At 40.3% G+C, this 14,469-nt stretch overlaps 1 protein-coding gene across 1 annotated transcript in view; it reads right to left on the bottom strand.

Moving 5' to 3' along the window:
* The window catches only part of LOC121329856 (formin-like), a 140,947-nt gene that overhangs the window by 76,829 nt on the left and 49,649 nt on the right, over nt 1-14,469 (bottom strand). The window contains 4 exon segments of the mRNA XM_041275779.1: nt 1,652-1,793; nt 4,241-4,430; nt 4,433-4,577; nt 4,579-4,953. Of these exon segments, the coding sequence (XP_041131713.1) occupies nt 1,652-1,793; nt 4,241-4,430; nt 4,433-4,577; nt 4,579-4,953 (852 nt within the window).

Genomic DNA, 14,469 nt, shown 5'->3' with positions numbered 1-14,469 from the left:
GCAGATATTTGCAGAACTATATGCTTCTATTTCTTTACAGTGACATCATTCCATTGAATGACACACTTTAAACTACATCATAAAAACTAGCACCGAGCTATTTTTGAACTTTGACATGTATAAACATTCCCCAAATGTCTTGATGTTTATACAAAGTAACTCATACATTACCTCACCTAGCCAGAATATAAATATAAAGCTACAGACCTCAAAATTGTAATTAACAAACATCAAACATTCAAATGCTTGTGCCAATCAGCTGGTAAAAGTATGTTCGGTCACCAGTATTTTAAAATGGGCGTTGTATCCGTGCCTTGTCAAGCGACTGCAGTTAAAAAGCCTCTTGTCTCAGGCACCAGCTCCAAGATTCTCAGATATTTCACACAATATCTTGACACACGTCTATGTTTATGCTTAATGCAATGACAGTGATGACGTGTTCTTGTAAATGTCACAAAACCCAACACAATATCAATTTAAATGTACATTAAGCAGACATCACACATTAGTGAAGGTCCTAATTGTCCTTTTAACATTGATCGTTCTCTTAAGTTTATCCACTGTGTTGCAATAGTTTCTAGCAGACACAATAAATAAATATAAAACTCAAAGAATCAAGACTTTCTGTTTTGGCTACTGACTTCATCAGTGTGAACCCTTGGCTGAAACACTACAACACTGCCCTGAGTTCTGGCTGCCACAATACCCTTTTGATTTGTTTTGCACCTGCCCGCCAGTGAGCAGAAGTGCCAAGGTTTTGCACTGGACACCTCTGCAGAGAGAGATAAAGGGCCTTTGTTACACAAACATTCCCAGCTTGCACTGCAAGCTCACACTGTTAACGCACTTGGTTTACTGAACACAATAAAGTATTTTTCCTGGAGGTTGCAGTCACCTGCAGCACTATAGTATTATGCTTCTAGAATGCATGCAGTTGTACTTTGTAGAATTCTGCAGCTCACATGAGCTCTAACCTGAATATTATTACTGAAGAATGCAGGTTTTTGATCTTGAACACAGTAGATTTCAGTTTTTTGGCTTGCATCTTGAAAATACTGTTTCACTATAGTGTTCATTTCCAACCAAGATGTGAAGGGCTCCTGCTGGGAAATGGGTTTCACGTTACAGACGGTGCTGTCGATAGGAATTCTTTGCTGTTGGGTCACGATGCCAGCAATCTTATTCATGATATTCAAACAGTGCCGGCTTCTATCTTAAATACAGTGGGGTCTATTTGAATGATCCAACCCAAGGCAGATCTTAAATAACTGTATTAATCCAGCTGGTGTCTTCCAACTAGGGGAGATTTATAGACCCACTTATTAACATTACTACATAAAATAAAATGTGGTGTGGTTTACACATGTTAGGGTGGCAGTATTAATAGTTAACATCTGCCATGGTTTAGCTCAAACAGACACAATATGTCAAAGGGAAGACACATAAAGAAAGGAGTATGACATGCAACCAACGCTTTCACTAGTCTTTTTCAAACATGAGGTAAAACTAAAATAAAGTCCAATACAGTAAGCATTACACTGATGAACACATTCGCCAAAATGATTGACTTGAGTCTTGAGTTAATGCGGATGAAGCTACACCTGGGTATTCAGCTGGACCTGGTGGAAATGTCTGCATTATAACCACCCACCTTTTTGGCCTTTGCCTTCTTCTCGTAGGAGTCTGACAGCGGCTTCTTCGTCTGCTGGACAGCAGCTTTGGAAAACAGCTCCTCAAACTCTTTGGGATCTTGGATACTTGGCTCCTCCAGTGACCCCCACAAAGTGCTATCACTAGGAAATGAAAAAGCAAATACAGAATACTGTGGGTACATTATACACATTTAAAAAAAACAAACAAAAAAAACCATGGTAATCTATACTAAATGTAAAGTATAACCATTTATAAAGGTAGGGCCACCATGGTCAGCCAGAGCAGCAATACTTCCTCTAATATAATTCAAGCACCTACTATTAGACAAACTAAAAAATCTGTCCGATCTGCTGCCTTGCCCAGACTTGAAACAAAGAGATGCAACTTTCATACATTACAGAATAAGTCATTTGCATAAGGAATTCATCTGTCTTGTGTGCTGTGCTACATACTGTATTTCAAGTGTTTTTATCCTTGTACATGAAAAGTTAGAAATGGTAGCGATACAGAAGCTATAGGATGCACATCTGATTGTGTCTTTTGTTGAACACAAAGCAAAAAAATGCCTCTTTTTCTTTTACATTGATGTCTATATTGAAAGCGTCAAGCTTGTTTAAATGATGCCACACTTGTTTATGTATGAGGTGGGTGTATTCAGGATACAGATTTTTCAATTATTATACACAAGGGGGCATGTTACAAAGAGTTTAATCATCTATTATTTGAAAGGAGAAGCAAAACTCAAACCAAACAACTACTGTAAGGACTCTCGAGTTGTTTGTTTCTCAGTTTTATTAACATGACATGAGTTAGAGACTAGGGTAATGTAGTATATAGTATATAGGCCCCAAGAGGTCAAACCAAAGTTATAAAATGGTGGCATACATAAAAATACATAAACACATAAAGAAATGGAATTTAAAATGTAAAAATCCCATGAAAGATTCTGGCCTTTTACCCTCAAATTAGGCCACCATTCTCCCCCACACTTCTATTGTAACTTTCGTTTACCAAAGTTTAGATTGCAACCCAATTAATGTGGTAAACATTTCCACAACATATGAACTGAAATGTTCTCAAGATGGCTTCTCAGTATCAATTCATTGTAATTGTTCTGATTCTTGGCCCTGTTCAGGCCACTGAGTGTTTAAAAAAAACTGTTGTGAGTAATTGAAGAATTCTGGTTTTCTTTTGTTGCCAGGAAACAAGATGAACAAACATTGAGAATCACATGATCTGAGCCAGAGCAGTGAGGACGTCAGGATCTTAGCTCAAGACTAAGCCGTAAAAAAAAGAAACTGGTCTGAAAGGGACATGGCAGTGGATTCCCGGCTAGTTGGAGAAACTACAGCCCCCAGACTGCAACTAAATCAGACATGAATCTGCACCCAGGCTAGTGCTGAATCGCACCTTAGAATGATAACCTAGCAGACTACTGAAGTGTTCTATGTGAGAGATCTGGAAAGATGATGGATGCAAAGGATTCTGAAAGGCAATCAGCTTGTACAAACACTGAAGGCAGGCAGTGAGTAAGCTGTATCAACCAGTGTGCAGCAGCTCGGGACTAGTTCTCTACTAGAGTCAATCAGAAATGTAAGAATTCGGTTAAGCATAATCCATGGCTGAGCAGACAGCAAATTGTCTGGCCACTAGACAAAGCGACTGAGACTCCCTTTCTGTTTGGAGGTAGCTACAAGTTTAGAGATGGGGGAGGTGGATTCGCAAAATGAGCATGAAACAATGGAGGGTAAGCAACTGGGTTCCATTTATAGGTTACTTGTTAATTCAGTGAATCCTCACAGACTTAAATTACAATTAGCTGAATTTATCAAAGTCTCCATCTTAGTAAGGGGCACTATAATTATGGTGTCCTTAGCTACAGCAGAACGATAATACCATTGATCAGAACTGAAATCTATTCCCATTCGGACCTCATGGTGCTTTAGTATCAGTTATTATGTGGATCTAGTGACTTGATGGTTGTTTCCTTTCATATAGTTGTCAGGCACCCATCCTGTTACACTATGCAAAGGATAATTCTAATCCAGGTAGCCTGGTTGAATTTCCGAAATTGTTTTAGGTTTGAGGTTCATAGGCGTAGTGTATTGGAGGGCCTGACCTTCTCACATGAATATCAGGCACCGTAATAGCTAGCTTCAAGGCTTGTTTGAAAGTACAGAATAAGAGATTTCCAATGATGTATTGTATGTCCTGAACAAAGTGAAACTACAGCAAACCGAAACTAAGGCTTGAGTCATGTGACATAAGTCAGCTCCCGAGTTTTGTTTGTTGTCTATTACTCGATGGCTTCAACAGATAACATTCCATTTTCAACGTTATTTAAAAGCACAGGCTTTGGGCTTTCCATTGTTGTCAGGCATTCCTGTATGCGTACTTTCTACACCCCCTCATTCAGCGCTCCAGTGCTGTGACGCGCAACAAATTAGTAGGAGTGTTCAAGTGCATGTAACTCCTTATGAGGGTTAATCATAAAAAAACAGTTCCACTACTAACATCCAAGAACATCCAATATCCATTCTATACAGGCCCTTCAAACATCATTGAGACTTTTATTTCATCTACGTACCTGTTCTCTTTGAGCTGAACTCGAGTCCAATACAGGGGCTTCATGGGGCATGCTGGCTCTATTGCAGGTTTCCGGGGCTTTTTGTCAAACATCTGGCTGAAAGCAAAGCCTCCTGGTGGAGGGGGTGGTGGTGGGGTCCAGAGGCTCGGGCATGGGGGGCGGAGGTCCACCCCCACCCCCGGCAACTGTACCCCTTTCCACCCCCCCCCCCGAGCCGTGGGAGAGGAGGAGGCTCCTCCTCCGCCTCCCCCCGGCGTTGGAGGAGTTCCCTCCTCCTTCCCCCCAACCTCGGAGTGAGGCACCTCCGGGGTGGAGGTGGAGGGGGCCCAGCACTCGTGATTAGGAGAGGGGGGGGGGGGAGGAGGGGGTAGTACTGGTCCTGAACCACCAAGTTCTGTGTTGCCTGCAAGACTCTGGTTTATAGACTCAAGGTCCAGCTTTTTAGGCACGGTTTGGTTGCTTTGGATAATTCTGGTCTCTTCCTCAGGGGTCTTGAGGAAGGTCTCCCTGTCTGTCTGGATGCACACGGTGCGGAAGGATTTTGGCGGCATGTCGTCTTCCGTGGAAACAGAGACCTCTTTGAGTTCTCCCCTGACTTTATTACAGACATTGTTTTCCAAGTTCTTTTTGAGTCCTTCAATTGTATCTTCAAGTTTTGCAATCGCTACAGCATGCTCCCCTCGTATTTCAAAGACCTGCAGTTCAAAGTTTTTCTGTGGAAGACAAAATATAATGTGACCCACCCAGCCATCCATGACACCCCCTTATAAGTTAATGAATTCTTCCCAGAGGGAGGTAGGTTTTTGTTTTGTTTTCCTTAAAGGGCCAGAAGCCTACTGTAATACAATTGTGAAACCGGCACTTGAACCTGAAACATTGCTTCTTTGTGGCTTCTTCTCCACTATCAAGAGTCTTTTTCCCCACAATGTGTGGCATAGTGCACTGGGCGTGCAAGACGCTATATTATAGGGTTGTTATGACTGCTTTTGTATTGGTTAATGTTCGGTTGTTTCAAAGAGCCTGCTTGCTGCACATTAGCTATATAAAGTTCTCAAATGCTATATTTGTTTTGCAGCTTAAGTTAATCTCCACGCTGTTTGTGGGGGTCCAGTATAGTGAACCCTGTCCAAATGTGTCTGTGATATATTACTCTGCACTGTTTTCAATACTTAGCACACTGGCCTTGCTACTGACAGATTCTCTGTGAAATAGTTAATTAGCTGGATTTATAAAAACATTTTGTCGCCAAAATAATTACCCTGGTCAGAGGGCTTTGGTATGCGTCAGCAAGAATCAAAGTTAAATTAAAGACTAGACAATGGTCTGGAGAAAAAACTATTTTGTAAAACATTGAGCACATGTTCTTCATTCTTTTGTGGTTTGAACACAATTTGAAAACGTCAAAAATGTACCAGATCCATTATATAGCTTTTAAGATGGTTATGTTAGTGAATGTTATTATCAAGTTTAATTTCTCTCAGTCAGCCATGCATGCAACCCAAGTGAATGACAAATTACTTTAACTGCACAAGAGTTCATCTACATGGGAATGTAAGAACCATCGAAGCACAAACCACTGTCTCATTATCAATACCTACATGCAACATTGTTCATAAACCAGTGGGTATATTCTAATACCTGCTAATCTTCTCAAAGTACTTATAGAGACTGGGCAAAATATTATAAACAACTGCCACAACACTGTCAACAGGCCTATTGGGTTTTCATATTTGAGACAGTGATTTGTGCACATTTCATAAATCAGTATATAAATGACAAACATATTGTTCATTAACACTTGAGTACTTGACAAGTATCCAGTCATAACAAGATGAAACAATGTACTGTGTATTAGTAAATCAAATGTAATTACTCATGACACAGGACCAAACTTGTAATCCACCAGGTTTTAAAATCTATATTCGTTACAGCACTTGCAACCTCTTTTCCTTGTGCTCACGGTTTATTTTCTTACTTTGATTCAGGATACCAGTATGAGTATTTTAACTATTCAAAGTTGCTGTTGCTTCCTGGTATCAAATTGTGAAAAGGAGGTCCATTTTATTGTGATGGTCAGGCTGCAATTTGACCATTCATCATGCATTCTGGCTGAATATCACAATATCACACCTGAATATCTTATTCACTTCCTCTGAGTTCTGAAGTAATTCATTTTTAATTCAATCCTGTTAATTCATCAAGATTAAAATCAATTTGGTTCCCCTTTCCCCTCCATTCATTCCTAATGAATTTACTGTTTATTCTTCAGTGATTCATACCCTCTTACTCGTCCACCGGGGGCATTGTGAGAAGTGTTAATTCATGCATGAATGTATGCCTTATAAATGTGATGAACATCATTTTTGTTACGAAGAAACATACCAATTAACAGGGCTGAATTTAAAATGAATTACTTCGGACCTCAGAGGAAGTGCATAAAATATTCAGGTGGTATTCAGCAGGAATTCATTATGAATTTGCAGCCGTTATTTTAAAGTGTTACCAGACAAGGCACATGTCAGTATTCACAAATATCTTGTTTCACAGTGAAAACTCACAGCTAGGTTATTAAAAACGTATGGAGTGAATCATGACAGATAACGTTAAAGGGACAACATCCACTCAAGAAAAAAAAAACAGTTGGAGGGCTCTGCAGATCAGAATCCACTTAACAAATGAGCTGCTAAATCTTTTTCAGCTCCCACATTCATTGATAAAGCACACAGGCTAAACTATTGTGCATGCTTCTTGTTAGGAACCGAGGTTTGATTTATCTTGTCTGAGTGATTCATTAAACAAACAACTCTAAAAAAGGTAAGCCTGAATTCTTCCAAGTCCGTACCGGGAAGCACTGCTTAAAAGGCCACTGTCGCACAGCAGTGAAGCCAGAGTATTTCAGCTAGATACCTTCCCCTTACATGAGCATTGCCCAGAGCTTCGAGCACACAATCACGGAATACCTAAACTGCCTGGCCTCTGTATTAGGACTTGTACCTAATATTGAGTTGGGCCACTGTTTCCCTGATCACTGTCTTGACACTACGAGGCATAGACCCCACAAGGTGTTGGAAGGTGTCTTGAGGTATCTCTCTTTTCTCTCTGTCCTTCCCTAGCTGTTTGTGCCACAGCTGTATCTCTAGCAAAAAGTCTACCATCAAGAGTCCTTGTCACGGTCACCGTTACTACAGGAGAGTCTCTCTGCTGCTCTGAAGTGAAACATGTCAACTAGTGGAGTGTCTATAAGTTCTCAATTGGACCTTGTGGTGTAGGATACTTGGCCAATTAGGTCAATTTAATACTGTGGATCTCAATGCTATGCAGTTGAAGAACCTTCCAGAAGCATGGTGTGTCTTGGTATTTTTCTTGTCTGTAATATTTCTCTACGACACTACATTATGAAAACAGAAGTGTGGAAGGGTAGCTGGATGGTCCAGTAAAGCAGCAGGAATAACACATTAAGAATGTGCTTTTAAGCACTGGTTTGCACACTTTTATTGAGACAGAATAATAGAATAAGCAATAAGCAGCTGACCAGCTCAGGACTTCCACCTATAAATGTGTGCCTTACAATCTTTCCTGGGCCTGACATTCGAAAGGTTTGCACACTGCGCAGAGGGGTATGCGCATCACAAATGGCTGTTGTGCCGAAATTGTACCAGGTTGTCATATTCCAAACGCCCTTTTTTGCGTGTCACAATCCATTCTGCGCTGTGCAGAAATAAAATGTATGCATCGCGCAATATGGGGGGAGTGGTCGACAATATGCGTGATCCTGGTATATTCAAAGGTATGCGCCAAGTACAAAACCAGGTTTGTGACGCACAGTATAAGGATTGTAAAAGGACTGCGTTAACTCCGCGTGTGCATACTACCATTCCAGCACTGACTACAAACAGGCAACAATGGGAAACGTGGGTAGCATGCAGCGTGTCTGTCGACATTTGGATGTGAATGATGCAAGGCACACCCAGCAACAGCAACCCCGACATAGGCGAAGATATGCTGGAAGGCTCTACTGGCCTCGGCACAAATATGAGAAGCTCATCAATGAGCAAGTCGTGTCCAGGTATCGTCTCGACTGAGACATGCTGAGTCATCTATGTCACATGCTGCATGATGACCTGGCCAGAACAAACCTGCACAGTCATGCATTGTCTGAGCAATTGGTAGTGTCTGTCTGTATGTGTATCCTGGCTACTGGGACCTTCCAGAAGGTAGCAGGTGATACAATGGGGATCACCTAGTCAGCCACGTCCCTCCACCTCGACAGGTTCATAACCGCGTTGCTGCGACGTGCTGAGGAACATATTAAATTCCCCAGTACCAGAGCAAACGGACGAGATAATGCAGGGTTTTTATGAGGTTGCGCACCTGCCGCGTGTGGTAGGTGCAATTGACTGCACTAACCCTTCTAGACACCTTACTCAGAAAACTTTTTTTTTCCCTAGACACACGAGTCATCGTTTTATAATCTGTAATATATAAGACGACGGCTTGTGTGCCCAACAAAGCCTTTGCAAAAACTGTGCACAAATATATTAGTACTTGTATGACCCCAAACTGGTTGTCGACTATGCAATATCTTCCTATTTTTTTATTTTTAAGTTTAAGGTGATGGCGGCGGATGAATGGCACAACAATGGGCCTCAGGATCTCGTCACGGTATCATTGTGCATTCAAATTGCTATCGATAACATGCAATTGTGTTCGTGGTCCATAGCTTATGCCTGCCCATACCATAACCCCACCGCCACCATGGGGCACTCTGTTCACAACGTTGACATCAGCAAACCGTTCACCCACTTGACGCCATACACGTTGTCTGCCATCTGCCCGGTACAGTTGAAACTGGGATTCATCCGTGAAGAGCACACTGCTCCAGCGTGCCATCGGCCATCGGCCATCGAAGGTGAGCATTTGCCCACTGAAGTCGGTTACGACGCCGAACTGCAGTCAGGTCAAGACCCTGGTGAGGATGACGAGCATGCAGATGAGCTTCCCTGAGACGGTTTCTGACAGTTTATATAGAAATTCTTCGGTTGTGCAAACCCCAGCTTTCCTCACATTCCTAATGTTCTCATGCAAGGAAAGTGGAGGCTCAGACAGGCAATTAACTAATTTAGTGCCGGGGTTTTATACCCTGTCACAGGCAGCAATAGCATATTCTTGTCTAAATTATTTCCCTTTCCCTTTAAATTAATATATGAGTACCACTATGTAAATTAGCTACAACCTCTCTAGAATCTCATTATTCAATCTTCCACTGAAATGTACTCAATAGGCTCGTCTCAATCATCACAGGAATTTGATAAACCTGTATTTGTATTGGGGTATGTTTGAATCATGAATCTTTTGCCTGTTTTTTTATGGCAGAATACCTGTGTTATATCACAGACATCAATACAAAAAATAATACAAACTAAAACTTTGTTGGAATGTAAATAGAAGATAAGAAAATATTTTCAATAAAAGCGTTAAATAAAAAAAATAAAAAAACATGTTAATCTAATTATCATCATCTAACAATGACCATTAATCTAAATCCATTATCTGCCCAATATCTTGGAAGAGGATTAGCATTGTTAATGCACTGCTGGTCAGCATGATCACAGTTAAAAGGTTTCTGATGGAGATCAGACTGCTTTCTCAGAAATGGATGTACGCACAGAGGCGCTGCAATAATAATACAGTAAGAAACGTATTCAAATTACGTCCGCTGCCACAAAGAGTGTTTATTTATTGTCTGGCTCTAGCTGGAGTATGGGTTCCAAACAGGAGAAACACAACTGCACTCAAAATGTCTGTTGGGTGAGGGGTTCACTGCTGGATGAGTACTATAGTCAGAGAGTCTGTTGGATGAGGGGTTCACTGCTGGATGAATACTGTAGTCAGAGAGTCTGTTGGGTGAGGGGTTCACTGCTGGATGAATACTGTAGTCAGAAAGTCTGTTGGGTGAGGGGTTCACTGCTGGATGAATACTGTAGTCAGAAAGTCTGTTGGGTGAGGGGTTCATCTAGATAAATAGAAATGCATTAAATAATCACTGTATATGTTTCTTACAGTCTTCAATATAGAAGAGCCAGCCTTCAGCTTGCCAATGTGTCATTCTAGAAGACCATCCCTAACTATTAAGCACCCTCTAGTGCTGAATTTAGAAATGCTAAAATAAACTTCAATGACAAACGTTTCAACTAGAAGTCATTGAAGATAAAGGCAGCACCTGATTTCAGAAAGGAGGCATCCAAGTCTTTATTGTATTTGACAGGTGCCCATGCCTGTGATGGAACATAATGTACTTTGGCCTATGGCCTTGTTGTCCATTAGAGCTCGATACCCATCCCATGTGCTGGCTGAACTGAGATGTAATGACTACCGATTGATGATAGCTATAGCCAGAGAGCAGGACAAGTGGCACTTTGGACCACCTGTCTCCGCCCCATGAGCTGGTTGAACTGTGATGTAATAATTATTGATTGATGACAGCTGTAGAGCAGGGTAGAAGGAGGACTAAACAAAGACATGATAAGTAGGCATAGGTGATAGGCTATCTATAGGAACAGCTTGATTATGTATGTGATTAGAGGGATTTGTTTTAATTAAAGGCTACCAATCAATACACTAAAGTATTAAAGTATTACTGAAGTAGTAAAGTCAGTAGGCTTTTCGCGAACAGTAGATTTGATTTGCTAACCAAAAATAATGAATGATCCTTTTGAGTATGCACTATAGCTGAGAGGTACATCTACAGCTATGGCCAAAAGTTTTATATCATCTAGAATTTTAGTATTGAGATATAATAAAAAAAAAAAAAAACTATATGAACATAATTTAGATCTTTTATTTAACATCATGTAATCAAAGAATGTCTACTGGAAGCCATGATAGTAGTACAGTGTTTCATGTCATGTTTCGAAAATGTCATATTTTTCAATTTTTGTCAATTTTTTGTTAAGTATATGGAAAACTACAAAGCGATATGCTAACATAACATCATTCCACAGGTTTTGTTCGACTTTATGAAACACAACTTTTGGCCGCAGTTGTACATGAGAGTTTGATAAATGATAGGTTCTTTGGGGACTTCACAGTTTTGTGGGTGTTCTCCTGTCTTGACAGCGTCATGTCAGAAATGCTGACAAACACGACCCACAGTGCAAGACAGCTCCACTTTGTAATGTGTACCAAAACCCTACTCACTCTGCCACAGAAACCACTACAAAGTAAGGACAGTGACTTTCTTTGTTTAGTTTTTTTTAAATATACTTTAAATATTGATACAATTTAGCTCGCACAGTACACACTCTGATTTCCAAAAGGCTTTAGCACAGGTAGACAAGAGTTCATAGCTACCCACAGGATCTGCAACGCAAGAAAAACAGACAGCTGGGTTTACCGTCTGTTCAGAAGCACAGGAAGTCCAAATACTCCCAGATAATCATTATGAAAAACTGCCAAGAACGGCTTCATATACAAGGTACAGTTATGTTATAAAGTTAAAAGAACTAAAAAGAAATTTCACTCCCTCCCTGTTTTGGCTACTGCTAGATCCCCAACATATAACTATTTATTAATAATACAAACTGCAAAAGAAAGTAACAGTTAAGCATGATTTTATTTATTATTAAAAGATACAATTGCCCTCATTTTTTAAATCGTGTGTGATCACTGCTGTTACAGATCTGAACCCTGAATGTGAGATGAGCTGCAGTTAAAAGCTCTGTGCTCATGACTGCTTCATGCCCAGCCTCCACCTGGTTAAATCTAGACCACACCAACAATGCTACAAAACTTGGCTACCACACCAGGTGCAGACTTTGTTTCAATGTGAGCTGTCTTTACAGATACAAATGAAAATGAATGCTGCTAAACTGACTAAAACATGAAAAATGCTAAAGTATCTTATGAAAAAAAAGTGTAAGGGAAGGTCTGGAGTGAAAGGGATACAACTGACACAGGCACACTAATCGAAAACACCTTACTTCCCGGTTTAAAAATTTGTAAAATAAGCCTGGAGTTTTAGATGCTTTTGTGAGCAGGTCAGTCAATATTTTTAATTTGAGTTCCATTGTACTGTTTACTTTGTTTCTGCTTTCAATCAGTAAAGTGATTGAATTCAAGTGTACAGGCATAATTCATACGAGTTGTGCATAAAACATAAAGAGTCATAGTAACGGGGGGCTGCCAACGCGCCTGGGTCCTAAAGCCCTGGCATCTATTCACACAAGTTCTTTAATGAGTTAAATCAACAAGGAGCATGGTTCTGTGACAGTGAAAAGTAAGATCATAAAGGCAAAGAAGCAAGTTAAGTACTCACGAGAAGAATGACTGTTCAGTGGTGTTCCAGTTACATAATAAAACAGCACTGAGGCTATTTTTCCCTTCTTAGTAAAGATAAGTCACACAGCAACCACTATACTGTACATTTGAAAACCCACACATGGTGTTTTATTGCTCTGGATACTCAAACGTAATGCATCATTAAATGATGGTTTCCATTCCACTTTATAGCAAGGGTCGGTCTTCAAACACCATAAAAGTAATATTATCCAGGCAGCGGGTAAGTAGTAGTCTACAGCGTTCTCAAATGTTTCAAACTCCTTCACTAAAGCCTGGCAAAACCTCACAGCTCTGTGACAAAAGTCAAATAATGGCATTTTTGCCAACACCAATCAGACCACGCATACTGCAATTCCTTCATAATGTCTTTATGTCCAGAACGCAAGTGGGAGATGGTATTCTGTTTAGGGTGTAGAAACTTGAATACTCAGTTGGTTTCACAGACCCTGATTAGCATTAGTCTTGGACTTCCCAATTTTACCTAAAATAACATTAGTTAGTCCAATCAGGGTCTGTGAAACCAACCATTTAACAATTAAGTGATTCATCTAGCCCATCACTGGAAAGCTTAATGTTGCTACTCTGCAGGAATACAATTGGTAAAAGTTGGTATTTTTTACTTATACTGCTCCTGTATCTGGCTCCTGTGTGTGATTACTGGGTTCAACCTTACATGCAGTTTTCCATTGGTTTTCCCATGGTTATAAAGTGCATTTAACATACTTTACCATGGTGTGTTAGGTATTTAAAATGCTTTACGATACCTCTCTGTTCTTCACAGTACTTACATTTGCTTTACCACGCATTCATTTTGTATGCTTTTACTGTGGGAAACTTTTATTAGAGAATACAAGCTGCTTCAGAAATAACAGACAAAAAGAACCAGAAGCAAGGTTCCGAAGACAATAGCAGAAGAAAGCGCAGGGTTTTTCTCAAGAAAAAAGAGAGAATCTCACTTACTGCAGGATGCAAAGCTTCCATGGCAACAATTACGTCACACAGAAAACAGTGACGACGTCTAGCACGCTGGATCCATAGAGCCTCTGCTTAATGAATGCTTGCAGTGCTGCAACAGCCTTTATTAAAATACTTGAATGAATAGCACAAGTAGGAAGGTTGTACTGAGTTTGCTGTTGAAGCAACAATGGAAAGGACACTTACTAACTAGCCATTGTTGTGTTTTCTTCACTAAACCTCTTCACCTACCTGACCTAAAGGAGATACAGAATGTGGACACAGATAGAAGCAAAGACGGAATACAACACAATGTGAGAGAGTTGCTGTGTGTATAAAGCTGGGCCTGCACCCAAGATACATTTTTATAACTATTTATTAATGTTCTAAACATTCTTTCATTTGTAATGGATTGCAACCTCAAATTGCACTTCCGTCGATCTAAAACCGCACACTTCACAGTGATATTCCTTATCAATTCAAACAGCTGAATACAACTACAGTATTGACATTACAACTGTGCTGCTGTTGCTTTGCCATTGCAATGTGTGATGAATAGACTGCCAGTTTCTGAGGCTGACTGTCACTTTTTTAGCTGTCTAGTCGACTAGTTGACTATTTGGTGCTACCCTGCTTCCAGATCACGTAGCTGTAGACCTGGTTTAGGATTAACAGCTGCGTTGTGAGGAGAGTCGGGAAGGTTAAGTCAATGTGAGGCAGACCGATCAGAAAGAAGACATTACTGTTGTTCCTTAAACAGAATGTAGTCTTTTATATTTTTTTCTTACACAAATACGTCAGTGACATGCATCCCAACCACAGCTGGAAATACAAATTTAGAGTTATCAGTAACATAAAAAAAATATAACCCATCATATCCTACACATGTGAAAATGCATGTCTAACATGCAGACAGACAGCCAGACATCTCCATACAC

The sequence above is a fragment of the Polyodon spathula genome, chromosome 17 (genome assembly GCF_017654505.1).
Source record: "Polyodon spathula isolate WHYD16114869_AA chromosome 17, ASM1765450v1, whole genome shotgun sequence".
Taxonomy (NCBI): domain Eukaryota; kingdom Metazoa; phylum Chordata; class Actinopteri; order Acipenseriformes; family Polyodontidae; genus Polyodon; species Polyodon spathula.
This window is presented reverse-complemented; position numbering and strand designations above follow the sequence as displayed.